General features: G+C 39.0%; 2 protein-coding genes across 2 annotated transcripts; both read right to left on the bottom strand.

Moving 5' to 3' along the window:
- Positions 1 to 907: 907 nt before the first annotated feature.
- LOC114536642 (E3 ubiquitin-protein ligase TRIM56-like) lies at positions 908 to 4,357 on the bottom strand. The gene is made up of 4 exons (XM_028557995.1): positions 3,903 to 4,357; positions 2,326 to 3,312; positions 1,574 to 1,831; positions 908 to 1,353 (listed from the first exon to the last, which is right to left on the bottom strand). The coding sequence occupies exons 1-4, from the start codon at positions 4,036 to 4,038 to the stop codon at positions 1,034 to 1,036; spliced, it is 1,701 nt and encodes a 566-aa protein (XP_028413796.1). The 5' UTR covers positions 4,039 to 4,357; the 3' UTR covers positions 908 to 1,033.
- Positions 4,358 to 5,170: 813 nt separating this feature from the next.
- On the bottom strand, positions 5,171 to 18,959 carry LOC114536640 (WD repeat-containing protein 81-like). The gene is made up of 21 exons (XM_028557993.1): positions 18,756 to 18,959; positions 17,814 to 17,986; positions 17,530 to 17,698; positions 15,842 to 17,213; positions 15,252 to 15,610; positions 14,757 to 14,944; positions 13,993 to 14,614; positions 12,999 to 13,422; positions 12,391 to 12,650; positions 11,566 to 11,835; positions 10,699 to 10,818; positions 9,331 to 9,893; positions 8,726 to 8,799; positions 8,401 to 8,460; positions 7,953 to 8,176; positions 7,382 to 7,512; positions 7,145 to 7,209; positions 6,801 to 6,940; positions 6,101 to 6,206; positions 5,847 to 5,947; positions 5,171 to 5,764 (listed from the first exon to the last, which is right to left on the bottom strand). The coding sequence occupies exons 1-21, from the start codon at positions 18,873 to 18,875 to the stop codon at positions 5,636 to 5,638; spliced, it is 5,670 nt and encodes a 1,889-aa protein (XP_028413794.1). The 5' UTR covers positions 18,876 to 18,959; the 3' UTR covers positions 5,171 to 5,635.
- Positions 18,960 to 19,052: the final 93 nt, after the last annotated feature.

Genomic DNA, 19,052 nt, shown 5'->3' with positions numbered 1-19,052 from the left:
TTAATTCTGGGAACTTGAACAAAACTTGTCTATTTTTAGTAGTTTAACCTGCGACGAGGCTATAGTCCAAACCTTTTAAGTTTTAAAAGCAACGATAACGATGAAATAATTGGCCAGCGCTATACAATTACTGATTTTGACTCTAAGACTAAAGGCCCGCACAGACCGGACGCGAATTGGCAACGCGGCACAAATTTTCAACGTTTTTAATTTTTCAAAATCAAATAAATTTTAAACTATCATAATATTCTTGTAGATTACATAACAAAAAAACATTTTGACTGCTCTAGCGTCCATTGTTTCCAAATTTTGCTTCCAGAATTTAATTCATATGCTTCTGAAATTTCAAAATCGCGTCGCGTTGCCGCATCGCGTCCGGTCTGTGTCGACCTTAAGAGCTTGCATGAACTCGTTGGTTTTGCGATAAAGATTTAAAAGCCTCATCTTCGTGTGTGGTGATTATACTTATATTTTATCGCAAATTCCTATAAGGCTAAATTCTTATAAGGCTGGCGGTGTTCAGTTGATCAAGACACGGATGCAACACAAACATTTTCTAGTAATGATTCTTAGATACGATAACAAGAACTCGAGCTCGTGATACAGAGTTTGCGTTTTGACACAAATCGGTGCTATACACACATGTGGCAATATCTTGATTCTACTGACTACTGCAGTTCAGCAGTTTGCATAAAAAGACAATTTGAAAAGAGTCGCTATAATTGTTCCAGTATAAATGATATAATTGTAATTTCGTGGGAAGCATTCTATTTTGGCGTTCACTGACGTCACATTGGGCGGCAATAGAAATGTGGTAGGATACACGCATTATACTATATACTATGCATTATTATTATTACTATTATTATTATCCCTAAAAGAGTACTCATAGTCTTAATCTTTTAGTCCTTTAATCAAAACCAGTGAAATTTTCTAGTTCAAGGCCGAACATTGTTAAAAATGCGCCAAATCACAAGGTCCTAAAACTTTTTTAGAATCAGTGAATTAATAAAAAATCTGTTGCTGTTAGTCCTCAGTTGAAAACTTCAATCTCTGTTGTGATAAATTGGAACTGGCCAGCAAGAAGGCTCTTTGCAGCAGCACTTTGGAAGACATATGGTTGAGGAAGTTGATACGTTTTTCCCAAATTGCAGTATGATGATTGATTAACATGAGGTTTACTACAAATAAGCAGATCACAGCCTCCACCAAAGGTTGGTCCATAATTAGAACGACAGCTAATCGCGTTGTGCTCCTGACCTTGCTTGATATCGGCAATGAAGGGAAGGTTGTCTTTGTTTCGTAGTGAGAACAGAAACGACGAGCTGGAATTCTTGTAGGGGAATATCAGTCCTTTAAGTTGAATAAACATGAAAATTATATTTACCCTCAAACAATGGGAAGTAGATAAACACCTGGCTCGCAGGCTCATTAATATGCGGAGAGGGAAAAACGCATGTTTTTTGAAATATACAATCTTACCATAAATATCAAATGTTAATGTTCTTCTAATTTCCCACATGCATACTCGAATCAAAGCGAATCATTACACGTTCAATTGTAACTTTCTTACCTGAGAGCCAGTTTCGATCAGTGTATCCGCCAAAGATGCAATTATTGGCTTTCACCAAAACCACGGTCGGTCCTTTATTGTCACAACGACTGTGAAAATCTTGGGCACTCCAACCATCTCTTGAAGCACGGTAACAAAGATTCCAATTACATTTCTTTCCCAACCATTTCTGAAGTTGTTTAATGCAGGCAATCTCTCCTTTCAAAATACTCGAAGAAGTATTCAGATTTACCAGTACAGCTGAGATGTGTGAATCACCTAAATAACGATTTCAATCAATCAGGGGCTGGTGCAGGGGCGTAGCCTAGAGGGACAGTCGCCCCTTCAATCGTTCGAAAAACCATTTTTTAAAACGTTAAAATCTGGTTAAAAAATTGTTGGGGAAAAGTGAAAGAAAACTAGATAACTTGATAGTCTCAATTGTTGCTTAAACCTCCAGCATGGTGAACCTCTTATTTTTTAGGCTTTTACAAGCCCTTGAATATCGCCGACACCCCTTAAAAGTCAAGGGGCAAAGTTGTAATCTGGATTGTTGTTATATAGTCTAGGAAATTTAGGCATATGATCCCAAATCTCAAATTCATTAAAATGCATAGGCTTTAAATGAATTTTGCTATTTCGTTATTTTTATGAAGGCAGGCATGAAAAAGCTCGTTATTTCAATCGTTTGTGTTAAAATGTTTAGGTCGTTTCTCGTTATTTTTTCACTCACAAAATGTTTGATAATTTACGACTAATGAAACTGGACCTACCTTCAACATGTCCCAATTTATTAACAATAACATCAGCAACCTTATAATCGATATCGCCAGGAAAATATTGAATGCCGCCATCATTTACTGGGGTCATATCCTCTGGTTGCTCATTTTCCAACAACTCGATATTCGCATCAATTGCTTTTTGCAATGAGAGAACTTCTTCAATACAACCTCTCTTCAGAAGATTTCTTGGCAATGCCACGGAAGCTTCCACTCTATCAAGATAATCTTTAATTTCGTCGTATTGCTTGCTCAGTTCATTGCGTAATTCATCATAAAAGTTGTCCACTTCCTCGTTCAACTTCCTGGCTCTTCTATCAAGCTTTACCACCACATTCTTTGACAGTTTCTGCTTTTGTTCTTCGATCTGATCTTTGGCACTTTTTGCGTTTGTTTCAAGGGATTTCATCACCTCGCAGATATTCTTTAACGCCTGATTTCCTTCAGTTAGTTTCTCATCAAGAATTTCGGACCTAGATTGCAATGATTTTTTTTGCCACTGTGCGTCACTCACTGCCACACAAACATGGTTTGGTTTCTGTATGTGATCTGACACCACACAGTCGATACACGAAAGTTCCCTGCATGTTTTACAGTAATACTTGAGCATTTCTCCTTCGTGTTTCGCGCAGTAAAGCTTTGCTTTCATTTTTACATGACTTTCAGGAGTGCCCAGCTCTTCCACAGATAACAAGTCATGATTTCTCATCCAGCTATCGTGGGACGTGGAACATCTCTTGCAGAAAAACTCTTTGCACGTTGCGCAGTGATTAGTAGCAACTTCCTGACAGCGAGAACATGTAGCAGATGACTTTGCTTTTTGTTCAATCGCATTAATTTCCAACATATTTTGAACGAAACAAATGCTTGGCATTTCATCGACATCTTGGTTTGCTTTAAGCGTGAACTTTTTTCGACATTTGGAGCACGGAAATGTCTCGACGTTCTTGTCATCACCACGAAAACTTTCAACATACTGCCCTATGTAAACAACAAAAGCGAAAATTACATCTCTAGGTAAAACTAGGTGAAGTTGACATCCCGGACAGGACCAGTCACCTCTGTTGCGTGTTACCGAGGGGAAGAGGTTATAATTTGCGCCGAAAACGCTCGAAAGACAGTTATATAGGGCACTTGATTGACTTTCACGGCGAACTGCAAACAGCTGACTAAAATTCGTATTCCTCATCAATTAATTTTAATAATTAACTGTCTCGACGTTGGAAAATCCTGACCATGAAAATAGGAGCATGAAATGTGAGCTAAGCCTTTAAAAACCTCTGTGTATATTGTAATTAGTAATGACCTTATTTTGTGTGCAAATAAAAGTTTACAAGCCTGGGCAGGTTCGGTACAATTCAAGTGTAGACACCCAGCTGACAATTAACACCTCACGAAAATATTGTTCGATTTATCAATCCGGCATAAAATTAAGCGAGTCTATATATAGCACACCGTAATCAGACCCAAACGAGACCTTCAAATATCACAAATTAAATGGGGCAATCACTGGGAGGCCAAGTAGGCCTAAGCTTTTGAACAAACGAAATGTAAATAAATATTATTAATACCTAAACATCTTTTACAGAAACTATGAAGACATGGCAAGCTTCTTGGGTCATGTAAAATATTTGAGCACAACGAACAAGTGAGAAGATCTTTGATTTCGTCATCAATAGAATCGTCGTTTGACAAAGCGATGGCCATTCGTTTAGCGTTGTGTTGAGATTAAGACACTTTCCCGGAAGCTTGTTGGAATCCTGTATAAACCTGACCATTTTTAGTGGTCTAACCCGCACGATAAGGCTATACCATGGGGCCATACGGCCCTTTGACCATTGAGGGATTTAGACATCAGCGAAGGAGTAGTAATTCCATGTTCATTGAAAATACAAGTATTTAATTTTTGCAATTAGGTATGGGTAAAGCCCGCCGCACACGAGAGCTATCAGCTGAGCTAACGACCTCCCCAGGGAGTAAGCTCAGCCCGAAAACCATCCACGCACGAGGGAAACTTGTCTCTCGAGGCGAATTCCTCACGAAAAACTATCCGCGAGAGCAACTTGCTGAACTAACAGCCACACGTGGTCTTTAATAACTCACGTTTGCAGCGGGCTTAAATTGAGGGTAAGGATAATAGGTCTTGCATTAGATTTATGATCGATTATATGGTTAACCCTAAACATAAATAATTATTACCATAATCCTAACTGGATCTCGTGGATTATATTTGTGTATTTAGAATTTGCTGGACATAGAATTTTTATCAGGAAAGGTCGGTGAACTGGGGCGATAATTCGGTCGCCATCTTTGAAGCGGCGTATTGAAGGCAGTAGTTGAAGGACAGCGCCAGTGAATTGCCTGGAACTGGTCTTTAACTAGGCACAAATTAGTTTCGAAGTTAGCGGTTAAATAGCTGTGGTCATCGTTCCAGTCGGAACTGAGTTCACTGGCTAAGGCCTAACGCCTTAAACACAAAAACGAGGGTAGTCATTTTAGGACCAGTTAATATTACGTCGCTTCGCACTTCTGGAAGTTTATGGCGACGATCGTTCGTCATGAAATAATGATGCAATCATGTCGACACCATAAACAGTATCGTAGTGCCCACTGTTGCACCTCACAATCCGGATTCCTTTGGATTTCTTTTTATATCGCCTTTAAAAGCGGCGTGATATTTTCTTCACGCTTCGAGCATTGCTGTCGCGTAGAGTAAATAGCAGCCGAACCTGGTACGAATATTTATTTATAATGTAACATTTATAGTACGCGCGTGCTGATTGGTCGAGGAGCGTGTTTCTATAACTGTATAGAAACACGGGAAATATTTTCTATTTCTTACTAAATGTCATTCGATGAAATCCTATGGAGTTTTATCGAGGTCTTAATTTACTTTTGATTCAATTTGCTTTAAAAGATCACATGAAATAAACGCTGGTTATTTTAAAATGTTTGTTGCAAAGTTCCTGCATATAATCCTAAATCTGACCTTAACTCTTATCAAACTACTAAACTCGAAGGATTAGATTCAGGATTAGATCCGTGTATTCTGGACTAGACGTTTTACCTCGCAGATCATTCTGGTGATTTATGGTGATAAATTTGAACAAACTCTGTATAAATTTCAATTACGAATTTAAAACGAATATCAAAATAATCAAATCGTTCCTGATGGATCATCGGGAAACGACTGTCTCAACTTAGTTGGAAAATTTTTCAAAAGAAAAATGAAATCGAGGGAGCAACAAACGCGGAACGCGAATCACATCGCAATGACATAACATGCAATATATAGATGTAAGATCTATCCCATCAGCGTGATGTTACCATTGTCACTGCCCAGGAGATAACCTCTATTTAGTGGAAGAACTCCAAAACATGTCATGTTCCCCTTAAAAACATCACTACCAAGGCGAAGGTGGGTATACGTTGGCTGAAAATGCAAAAATGATTAATTAATTCTGTTTAAAGAGAAGCACGTACAGACGGAATAAATTTGTAAAATTTGTTGCTACCTCTTTATCAGTGAACGTATGCCACGCTATGCGATTGTTTCCAGCCAACGAAACGATCACCTTGTCGTGAATTTGGATGCTCTGAATCGTCTCCCCTGAGCCTAAAAAGAAGGGCGATGGAAAATGTGACATAGCTGAAGTACGTTATAGACAGCTTACCCCTGTGTTGTTTAGTTAAATATTAATAAAAAAATTAGCGACCCTGTACTGCATGTGTACAAATAGAAACGTTTGCTGTTTACAACTGAACTCACCGGTGACAGTGGGAAGTGAACACAGCGAAACAGCATCGTTTCCCCATAACTCCATCTTTTGGGTCGATGATGACGTAACATAACTTGAATTCGTGTAGGGTTTAACCTATTCAGATAACACGCAAGAACACATGCACTAAATAGGCTTCCTTGAATATTTACGCAACTTCTGAAACAAACACCGTTCTTTTTTAAATAAATGCTTTGTATTCTGCAATTTAATATTGGGTATTCACATAGTGTAGTTGCAGGTACTGATCATTGATAGATCAGTGTTAACCCTAAATGGACCAAATCTGTTTAATGTAATATATTTCTACACGACAATTGTATTTCTTGCAGTCTACTTCTGGTGACCATCATGGAGATTAATTCGTAGATTTTTTCTCAGATTCGTAGATTCGTTTTTCAAATGTCTCCCTAGCCTTTTTAACAATGTTGCTATTCGCGTGAAATTACAGTTCAAAGATTTTCATATGCATACGATTAGCGTGTGGGGGGAAAATTGAATTATATACCAGACAGTGGCGAAAGTTAAAGTATTAAACAATTACTGGTAAAGTTTACATGCTTTAGACTTAGCGAAAGCTCTGCGTCGATCATTGTAGGCCGAACAATGGTATTAACGAGGCCTTTGACGGAATTAGATGCTCCGAAATCTCGATATTGCGCCACACGGCGTACCTCAGTCTGGTCTTACCTGTATAATTTCAGCCTCGTGTGCTTTCCATTGCCTGGTCAGAATTCCTCCTCGAAGATCAACCAATGACAGAGATCCACTGGAGAATCCGACAGCCATGGACGTACCGTCTTGCGTCACACACAGACTTCGGATATTACCTGTGTACGTGGATTGTAAACAGAGAAACGGAGAAGTAGTAGTGCAGCAGAACTATTCTATCTCTATAACTGGATATACATGTATATCTGAGAATCTGAAATGCTAATGTTAAAATTGATATCTGGGTTTTGGCAAACATGAAGTACATACAGCGCTTGAAACGGGCACATAGCTGAAGAAAGATCAGGAAATTCAAAAGTCACCTGCGAGGCCGTTGCTGGTTACTTTCCACGTGTGTCCAAAGTTACCTTCACGAGAATCAATGAATCTGAAAACACCAGTACCAAAATTAAATAAGGCCGGTTTATTTCTCGTAATAAAGAAGCTCCAAATCTTGCTATGGAGTAAGATAAGAGCTGTTGTTTTAAAATACAACTGGGATAGAATACAACTTTGTCTTTGAGGAGTATTACAAGATCGTTCGAAGTTAAAGTCCTCACCTGACAGTTGAATTTTGCATCCCAGTGACCAAGCAAGGACTGGGACATGGCAGGGTTGCCATAGCAACCGCTTCTTTGCTTTTCTGAAACTTGAGTTTAAGAACGGACGACCCTGTTGGTATGTCCCAAAACTGGCGGTGGAAAAAAATATCGTGAAATTACGATGGAAATACCGAAAGCTCGTTAATTCCCAGCTGATTCTACATTCTCTCAACTACAATGTCCTTTAACAAAACAAGTTGCTAATTTAAAGTTGATTTACACTATGCGATTTGTTGTATACGATTCTTAAGGCTGGCGTTGTGAATGTATAAACACGCGTACAAACGTCACATTTTAAATTCGGCATCTTATGTAATGAGCAAAGGTTGTGGCGTAAGCACTCGTTTCCATTCGTCAGAATGATAATAGCATACAACTAATCGTAAAGTGTAAATAGGCCTTTATATAACAACGTTGTGATTAATTATATTAAAACATGATATTTTCCCACCCCTTGCCGACTTAGAATTGTTCACACAAAAGGGCATTTAAAATTAAACGCTTAAGTGCCTGAAACCACTAAACTCACATGAACAGATCCATCGCACGAAACTGCCTGTCTCATAACGTCTATGACATCAACAGCAAAGACTGGCTTACGATGATCGTACGTTGTCCAGGAGCACGCTGATTGGCCAGTTCCGTCGCCATGGTTATTGAGTAGCCACAGTTTGACAGTTTTGTCACGGCTGGCGGAGAGAAACAGATGTTCACTGTCCTGAATATGGATATCTTTTACAACATCACTGTGTCCTAAGGGAAATAAAACGGTTTAAAAAGCGCTCGTGAAACTGTCGTTTTCCCACTAAGTTTCCACCCAGCTGTATTTACCTATCGCCCGTAGGGTGAAAGTAATCGCTTTAAATTTAGTTTGTTTCACCAAGTCAGTAAGCGACTAAATAAGCGAAGACGTACTTTAAGTCTGACAGATTTAAAAATGTCATATCCTTCTTTAATCGAATCAGTATAATGCTTACCAGCGAAAGTTTGAAGCTTCAGTTGTGAAAACGAGTTTCCATCAATCTTTTTTCTTTTTCCTATAATACATTTTTAGTCACTAAAGTGTAACGAGTCAAGCACGTGGAGAACTAGCACGTTTCAAATAAAAGATTGGACGTAAAAACTTGGCAAAGATAATTATCGTTTCTCTCAGACGGTACGTTTTTCAGGAGATCGGGTGTGGTGTTACAGTTACAATTTTTTAATCAGACATGTAATAATCAAAATCGTGAACACAATGGGCTTTAATCAAGCTCTTTTCTTACATTAGTAAAATTAATTCATCACAAACTCAAGTCTCACCTAAATGACTCTTCCAATACTTCAACCAGTTCCCAGTCAAATGTTGTCTCGACGATACAAATGTCGTTTTTGCTCTTAAAAATTTTATCAGTACATGCTTTTAGTACTGTCGTGTAGTTTATTTTGTATGATATAAAATACTTAAAACAAATGATATGGAGTAACAATGATATATTCTTCGACATTCACAACGAATATTTGACATTCATAACAAATCGAGTTCACTTCGAAACAAAAACATCTTGCAAACTCAAGATATGAGTTATCAAGAGAGACAAGACGCAAATGCTAAACAAACTTGTAAATAATTTAATCAGTTTGGTTTGCCAATGATTCTGAAAAACAGTCAAAATTTTACCAATTACTAATTCTGCCTTACCTTTCTTAAAATTCATATATAAAGGCCTGTTTCTGATGTCAAACTTTTCATGTGCTGAACCTGATGTTAATGAGCACAAATCTTTGACTTTGTTTAAATAAAATCTTTCATTTGCATTCGATTCGGAAAATGAAAAGTTCAACGTCTGAAACAGTCCTAAATTTGTATGATGTCTTTATTTGTCGGGGTGTGTTTCCTCCTCTATATTACCTCGATTGCCGCGTACCTTTTTTCCTGTTGAAAAGCATCACTTCGTTCGAGGCTAGCACTCTTCGCGGCCTTTCGAGTTTCTGGCTCAGCCAAGTAGCTACTTTCTGAATCAAACGGCTTCAGTTTAGGTTCTGTGTCCGTAGGTGTCATTGCCTTCGGCGTGTGATTAGACAATGCTTTGTCTACCGAACAGCACAACTGCCATATCATCTCGTTGTTCTTATCCAAAGTCGCCGTCATGTAAGTGTCCCCGAGGCATTTACACAGGGTGATGTACAAGTTATACGCCAACGATGCGTTGAAAGTTTCGCGTATCTCGTCCGCGCAAGGCTGCCCTGGCGAGCTGTCTTTGTTTGGGGACGTAGGAGTGGAACCAAATTCGAAACAGGAAAACAATGTGGCGATCAGAGGCGAGAGAAGGTCCTGGGCCGAAGGTCGCTCAAAGATTTCGCATACAACTTGAAGAATATCGAGGATGAGCAAGGCGAGGAAGGTCCTCGCAGGAGCTTCGCTTGCAAAAGTTATCGTCGCAGACGATATTAAACAAAGGACCAGATCCAGAGCTTGATAACAGAGCATCTGAAACGATAAAATGGACTAATCATTGAAGATGTTAACTTCTGAGATGCAGCCATATGAATAAATCTAGTTGGACATAGTAGCATTTCAGGTATTGTTTTAAGGTCAACTTTTGAAGGCATTGCCTATTTTGATACTCCCAGGTATTCTGATTGGCCAATCTCAGTCACTGATCTATATATAGCGTTGTGAAAGTATTATGTATTGAAATAGCAATAGTTGCAGTAAAGTTGGTGGCTTCACTGGATGGCCTGTCAAAGTTTGTTCATACTACTTGATGGATCTCAGGCCTGTTTCAGACGTCGAACTTTTTATGTGCAGAGGTCGGCGTTAGATCATATCGAACTAACGTACATGACGTCATAAATTTTGCAATAACGGAAGTATAATAACAGAAGTCTTACATGAAGTCTTTCTAGAGCTGGTTCATAAAAATGATAAAATAAAAATGGCGATGAATGATGATACATTTATACATTTATAAATGTACACGAAAGTGTAAATGTCTGTTACCCTCATACCCAGTATAGGAGTGATCATATACTTATGTAATAGTATCTCTGGCTTTACCTTAATTAGGGTTAGGGTTAGGGTTATTGAAAATTTTTGTGATGTCATGTACGTTAGTTCGATATGATCTAACGCCGACCATGTGCAGAACCTAACGCGCTATCGATTCAGACAAACGGGGCTAAATTTGTGGGAAGTTTGTGTACATCTTTAGTATACGAAAACGACCGTTGTTTGTTTGCCTTGGTGAACTACCCACAGTTCTACCAACTACGAGCCTGTTGCTAGGATTTACCTCAAACTGTTGCAGCAATGAATCTTGGGAAATGCAAGTAATATATTCCCTGACAAGAACAAGCGCTCCAGCAAGATTTGCTTCACCTTTCACACTCACGTGCTCTGACGAGATATTGATCTAAAGTGAACATAAACATTATTTAAAACAGTACCTAACGGCGCTGATTCACATCATTTCTTGTAATTATCAGTTCAAATTATTAAGTTATGTAGTATAACTAACAATTATTGAATGAGGTTGAGTGTGATATCGAGAATTATCAAGCCGAAGTTTGCATTATTCGCCGAAGCGAAGCTGAGGCGGATAACGCAAACTGAGGCTTGATAATTCTCGATATCATGCGAAAACCAAATTCAATAATTGTTTTATTATGTATTTCCTTTTTAGAGAGGAAGCCTGCGCCATTATTGACAACAAACTAGCGGCAAAAAATTACGTCACCTACGGATAATTTTCAATGTCGTGTAGGTGGCAAGACATTGAGAATTATCTGTAGGTTTTTAGCCAATCACAATCGAGATTGCATTAGTAATACATAATAATAACAAATATTTACACCATGATCTCGATCTTATAAAAGCTGATGGACAGCGACGCGAAGGCAAAGACCAAATTATTGGTTAATGAAAATGATTTTTTATTAGATTATTAAATTTGGCAACAGACGCAGACTCACTATAACTACGTCAATAGTTCTGAATGACATCTGCGCAGCTAGATTCGAGTTAGCTCCAAAACACATGATTCTGATTGGCCAATTCTATCACTAACTATAGTTTAAAAGTTTTTATAAAACCAAACGTTGAGATGAGAGCTAATTCTATTTTATGTACACAATAGACTTCAAAATAGCACGAATCTTACCTTAGACATAACAAAAGGCAAATACTGATGAACAACAACAGCCTCGCCATAAACTTCGGCACAAGACCTTATACAACGCAATATCCACTTAGCATTAGTGTCCCCAATCAGCATTCCTTTATCGCCCAATCCAACAACGTTAACATAACATTTCACCAGCAAACCTAAAAGCGGTTTAATGATGTGATTCGATGTCAGCAGTGGTCCAAGCCTTGGTGTGAAACAACAAATGCTTTCTGCGGCAGCTTCGGGTATTTCACGCTCCATAGCCTAAAATATAATAGGAAAACATTGAAGGAATTCAAGAAAAATAGGGCTATCCCTAAAAAATACTGTCTATGTAACCTTGTTTTGCTTCCCCCACCAATTTAATTTCTATCGACTAAAATAGACGTCTTTTTCCCCAGTAATTTGGCTGTCTGAAATTTCTGACTTGAAAGAAACATGGTAAGCCACAACATTGCGCGCATTTTTTTGACATTTTCTGTCGGAGATTTCTAACATTTTCATGCTCAAATTTTCCCAAATTTCTAATCTATAGCTATGTTAACTAAGCAGAACCGAATATGTATTTATACGTCATCTGCATGGTCGTCGCTAAAATGTTTAGACAAGGGGGTGTTTTCCGAAAAAGAAATTTCTCCGCTCACCCAAATATTTTCCCGAAAGAAAACTCTATGACCATTAGTTAGCATACAACGGACTTTCACGGGGTGGCAACGATGCCCCCCTCCCCGCGACGCCCATGACCCCGCGACGCCCATGACCCCTCGACGCCCCTGACCTTATGGTGGCGCACTGCTGTTACTAGTCATTTTAACTCACATTATCTATTATTTCTACGTCCTCCTTGTCGTCTTCCAAATGCTCCGAGTGAAACGAGACGGACCGTTCCAAACTGAAGTCGGAATCGGCAATTCTTTCCCAGTCATCATCGGAGTCTCGTCGTGCTACGGCCGGAAACGACCGGTTAAAGATGGCATCGTTTTTTTCAATCGTTCCAACTTCGTCATCGTCCTCATCCACGTCATTTTCGTAGCCATACTCTTCTTCATCGTCACTCAAGAAGTCTTCTTGTATGTTCCCTGAGAATGAAATATAAGAGATGTCTTAATTATAAAGCCATTGTTTTACTTAACTTGGACGAGACCACAGACTGAGGGTGGTCTACGACTAAGTCTTGAAAGAAACAGCACTTAAGTATAAAAATATCTCCAATTTGTCGGAGAAATTCATTCCAGCTAAAAGTGCTGAAAGAACTTATGATTATGCAATGTTTTATGCAGTTTTGAGGGAATATCGGGGGAGCGAATTCTTTCATTTTACGATGGTGAGAAGTTTTTCAATAGAACGCTCATTAAACTCATCGACGCCTTACAACGTATTCGGCCTTTCCCACATTTAATAAGTAGATCATTAAATATTTTAGCTACCTGATTTTGGGGAAAAGTTAATATCATAAGCACAATCAGTCGTGTCAACACCCGGCTCTGGATCCAAGCGGTCACATTTTTCTTTTCCAGAATTTTCTATGCAGGTATTTTCATCAAAGTTCGCAGTAGCGTCCTTACGGCTTTCATATGTTTGATCACCAGCTTCTGCAATCCCACTCGATTTTTCTGACGGTCTAGAAGCGGCGATCCCTGGTTTACTGTACGCCTGATTTTTACTTTTATCGCTTACATCACCAGATTCGTTCGCGTGTTCAATATTTTGACCACTAGATTCACCATTTTCACCACTGGATTTCTCACTAAGTTCGTTTTGTGCTTCCCCTGCATCACTCTGAACGGGGTCCTTGTCATCTTCAAGAACAGCTCCTTGTACCTCTTCTTGACTGCAGGTATCCACATTTACCTAAAGCCATATTTCTCAGGTAAATATTTGATCTGCTGATAGACTATTATAGGCCGGTTGTTCGAATAGGTTAAACAGCAAATAAGCCAAAGTTTAAAAATGCTCTCATATACATCTTGTGAATGACTGAAACTACATTTTATGCAATTAATATGTACTTCCAATGACAATTAAACCATTTACATCGAAATATTTCAGCTCAGTTGCTCAATAAATAGATAATTTGGTTTTCTATTTTTAACTTATCCACCGTTTAAGCTAAACGCCTTTCGAACAACCGGCTCCAGCGGTTGTTAAAAACTACCTTCAAATTTGACTTCAAAGATACCGACAAATTAGCGTTCCAGGTTTTATCAGTAGTTCACTAGTTACCGTTCCGCATTTTGGCGGGAATTTAATCTCATATTTTTCAAGATGGCGTCAACTTAAAGATCAATACTTGGATTAGGAAGAAACTCGACCGTTAAGTAGTCGTGGAGTTTCGATATTTGTTGCTTCCTGTATCTTTAAAATATCCCAAGGAAAGTAATATACGGTTTTGGGCTAGCAACACTATAATATTGCACTAACCTGTGGGTCTTTGTTTGATGAGTTCAATGCATCGACGATAAAGGAAAGAAAATGGTCAAGAAACTGATCCATGCCAAATCGCATGATTAGTTTCGACAAGAACGACTGATGAAAGAGTAAAACCGAAGCGTTGCTCGCTCGTACATCGTAATGCTTCAGCAATTGCTTCAGGAATGTCTTTTTTGTTCGCTGTGGTCCCAAACGCGCCGCCAGTGGTTCAAACAGATGTAAAAACGCTTGCAGTTGAGTGTTTTCGTTAGCAAATAACGGTCTCAAATAGCTTATCAACAGATCAAGTCCCTCGCCGTTCAAATCCGTAAGCAAATCCGGTAGATGTCGAACAGCGATTTCGACTTGCCGTGAAATGTAAGAAAGATCGCTAAGGTTGTTTGTCAAAGCAAAATTTTCGCAATTTTTGTTTCTCTTAGTCAAGCTACTGGTTTCTGGGTTACCCAGATTGAATTCAACAAGGAATTCGTAAAGCTTTTTGAAGTATGACGGGAATGGTATAATGTTCACATGTTGTTGAAGTAACAGTTCGGGGGTTAATGGAGGAAATCCGTGACGTTTGTGAAGACCACAGCCTTCCTCGAATAACGTTTTTACTCCATCGCGAAGAATTCTGAAAAGAAAGCTGAGCATTACTAGAATGTTGAAGATACAATATTCTTCATAAAGAATTTCACGCGATCATAAAATAGCCCCTCTTCTCTGAGATCACAAAATAAAGAATTACGAACATGTCTAATTCAGGATAATCTCACCCTGGAATGGCGAATTTTCCAGCGCTGAACACTTTTTTGGCCATGTGGAATCTCTCTTTCTGTGTCAAATCACATGGCAAGAGTCTCATCTTCGCAGGAAGAAACATTTCCATCAACATCGTGCAAATGTTTTGAATTTCATTGTGGCGAGCTGAATCTGGAAATTCCAGTCTTTGCGAATTTACCACCTGGAAAAAAATATGATTTCACAGGGGGAAATGTAATATTAGGGGGGAAATGTAATATCAGGGCTCGGGAAATTAATCCATTCTGACAATCCAAAGTATGGCTATAAATTTTCGAACAAATTCAATAATATTCAAATGCGTTGGTTGTTTGTGTGGGCTTCCTTTTATTTTTTACTTTGCAGAATAGGTTATTGGATGCAGTTATAGGCTGTTGCCGATGTTATTGATAGCTGTTATTTTTGCTCTGGTTATAATGACTTTAAAAACCGTTAGAATCGTTGCACTTAAAATAAATAAAATGATTTACCTGGTCATTTGCTGATGTATTTTTTGCGACAGGATGACCGTTCTGCTTCGTTTGCATCTTGAACTTGGTAAGCAGCTCCACTTGATCAAATTCCTCGAGCGGACCATAACCTATCGGCAGCGATATCGGCAAACTATCGATGCTTTTCAAAATGTCAGTTGTCGTCTCAACGGGATCTTTGAATCTCAAAAAGGCAGGAAAAGTAGGGCGTGGCAACAATTTCTTGAAACTCGTAGAAGCATTCAGTTCGTCTTCGCCCGTTTCAACTTTCATGTCATAATCAAGCTCATCCCATGAACTTGGTGAGACCTCATCGCACGTGTACTCTGCCTGGCCCTCTTCAACGAAACCAAGCTGACCTAAATGATGATGAAAAAGTTTTACGATCTAAAACTGATTTGAAATTCATCTGGTCCAACAAAAGTTTACAGTAAATACTGTATGCGTTAAAATTATTTGTGAAAAATATGTATAGCTACAATATGATATATGATTTTCTATAACCAGGAGAAACGATGCATAATATTTTTCACTGGGCCTTTAGGTAATGGCTTGAGTCTTACACACTTTGTCCACATAAACAATAATACCTTCGTTGGAGACATCCCTCATCTCATGTTCAAGGCCATCTTCCAGATTGACCATGGATGGATACAAAACCATGTCGTGATGTCGATGTTGTTTTGGGTGCGGTTGCTCGAACAACTGCACCACACCATGACTGGTAATCGTCTGATGCTGATCAACTAAATGAAGATACACATTTTTCGCCTTTTCCGCAGGAAGCCCGACCAACTTATACCCAAACGTCAAATCGATCCAGTCATGCAAGTGAGCACAAACGTACTCGCTTTCGAGCGCTTTGCGATGTAACCGTACAAAGTCCTCCGGGCTTTTAGCCCAGGGCGGTATACCAAGGTCCTGCAGATCGGGGTGGATTGATTTGAAAATTGTAGGGTCGCTGTAAAACTCGGGTATGCACTCGTCTGGAGTCCATTCTTGCAGGCGTTGCATGTTCGCGGGATACTCGTTTGGCTCCCATTTCGCGCGAACGTGTTTTTGGAGCACGCTTTTCGGGGTCCTACGTGAAAGATACACGTGATACGTGATCTCGGAAAGGACTCCGGAGACGTGATGCGGCGGATTCTCGGTAACGTCCTCATCGGAATCTGCGACGTTTTTGAACGTGATGTCCAATTGGAAGTCGCCTTTGTTGATGCGAAATTTCGATTTTGTCAGATCACGGTATTTGCCACTGGGCGACGTGAAGTCTGTGACCCAAGGGAGCACAGGGTGATAGTTGGGGTCACCAAGTCGGCGTCCGGCTAGCTTGTTCAAAGCCATCAAATAATCAAAATTGCTTATTTCCTTCTTAACCCACATATCAATTAACTCTGGTAGACCGCAATTTTGAAATGGAGACGACACCTCGCAAGCGCCGATCTCTTTTGAGTCCGACTCGGGTTTTACCGGAGAACCTTGTTCCGCGCTTTTCGTGGGTTTCTTGGTCTCAGGCGTCAAATCACCGACGTTGGCACTGCTCGCACTTAAATGAAGCCAAAGGCAATTCCCAAGCATGATATTTTGAAGGCTGTTTACCGTACAATAATAACCAAAAGCGTGAAACGTCTCAAACATTTTAAGGATTTGATACAACAGGAATAAAGGCTTCGTGATCGTGGACGATATAACACTAGGACTGAACCAAACAACGTCTTGCAACGAATGAGGGGCAAACGGCTCAAAAACGAAATACGCGCTTTTGCTCTCCAGTATTCCGTAAATCGACAAGAGACCAGAGAAGTTTTTTTCAGTTGACAACTCAAACGATTCTTTGGGAGGCAACTTTTCCACTGAGTTGGAGATGTTAACTTTGAGATCTGAGGATTCGTCACGAGACACTTTGCCGAGCTTGATGATTTCCAAATTGAACAAATGTTTGGCAAAGCGCCGTAGAATGTCCTGAAAAATAAAATTTTTAGAAAGAAAACAGAGACCATTTATAGCAGTTAAGCAACTAAAAAGACAAAACGTAAAAGACAAAAATTAACACATGCGAGGCGGTTGGAAGACAGAAGACTTCAGTGTCAAGACGGGAATTCGTAACAGAAATAACTGAAAAATAAGTCTCAGAAACACAATAAAGTCAATATTGTCAATTTAATCGTTGTTGATGAATATGAGCTGGCTGCAAATAATAATAAGCTCGTCGGTAAATAGCGATCAGGACCGATTTCTGGCAAGGTTATTAGACGTATAAAATAAAGTTATCCAGTACCTCTCCGGAAATCTCTTCAATTTCTCCATCGCCATTCTGTGGTGTACTGCTGTATTTTTTTGAAGATTGCAGCAAATAATTCTTGAAGTTTTCCGTTGACACATATGACATCAAATCAGCAAAGGTGTCGCTGCATGGAAAGTTGTGGTCACATGGGACTTTTGGAATCCTAAAGTTTACATTACATTAATCGATTGATGTGACCATTAAAGAAACATTCAAATGCAGGCACCTCCCTTAGAGATATGGTACATACCAGGGGAAGCTGTAAGACTATGTTATACCTGAAAGACTGCAATGGTTTATTGTAGATTTTCAGAACTACCCGTTTCCATGGCTTAGGTACTTCATTATTTGATCTCTGAAGTAACAGAAATCTTTCATATGAAGTTCCAGAATAACTGTTTGGCTTAGTATACACACCATCACAAAGTTCTTGCAACCATTTCCCTTCAACCTTAAAGAGAACATATTATAATACATATTATTTCTCCTGTATGCATTCGCAGAAGACTATATGTAACAAGGTTAGAAAGTTATATCAGGGGTAAAACGACATTTACTATTTTGCACACCACCTTGAGTGAGACAGAAAAACCACATACTCCTTGCTGAAGGTAGCTCCTTAATTACTTATAAATGAAATTCTTTATTAATTAAAAAAATATGGAATGCATAGTGCATTATAACCAGACATCAATTTGCTTCTCAATGAAAAAGCACTTGAAGTTGGAAGAGAAAATTATGTGGAAAAAAGTAGTAGTGGTAATGCATCAATCAAGTTAAATTATTGAGCATGGAGACCGGTAGGGTATGCCATACTCATGGCCTCATTGACTAGCCTGGCACCCTTCTATACCAGAATGTACAACTTGCAGACATGGGATCATAAAGTGTTCCAATGGAAGTCAATAAATATGGAAGTCGATAAATAGACATCAATTAATTAGAGCAGTCATTATAAGCAAATAAAACATATACATTAACATTTGGGCAAGCTGTTATAGCAACCTAGGAGGAGGGAGGTTATTTCATAGGGAGGTTATTTCATACACTTTCAGTGCAACCCCTGCTGTAATTTTTAGTTATAATCTCTAAGAATTTATTCACTTTAGCAAATACTGATGTGCCGAAATTAGTTTCAATAAATAAATCGGTCCTGCTTGTGCGCATGCGGGATACATGCACCATCAAAGAGAAGACATATTTGAGAAATATTTACTCACTAAGGCTAAGCACTCAATGTGGTGATCTTTCATACGCCATTCTTGCAAATCAGCTTCGTCAAAACCTAGCTCGTTCGCAGCCAAATACAGACCTTGCTGAAGAGACAATTGACATCCCATTCAGCGCCTAAATGTTTCATGCAGACAAAAAAAAAATTCTCAAGGCAGAACACTGTAACTCCGGAATAAAATGATCTCTTTCGAGAAAATGATAACCAACCCTGTAATTATCTAACGAATGTTATGATTGTGAAAGCAAAATTGTTATTTCCGCAAAATGTGAAGAACGTCATGTAA

Source organism: Dendronephthya gigantea, unplaced genomic scaffold, assembly GCF_004324835.1.
Source record: "Dendronephthya gigantea isolate DGI-Jeju-01 unplaced genomic scaffold, DenGig_1.0 000142F, whole genome shotgun sequence".
NCBI classification, from domain to species: Eukaryota; Metazoa; Cnidaria; class Anthozoa; order Malacalcyonacea; family Nephtheidae; genus Dendronephthya; species Dendronephthya gigantea.
This window is presented reverse-complemented; position numbering and strand designations above follow the sequence as displayed.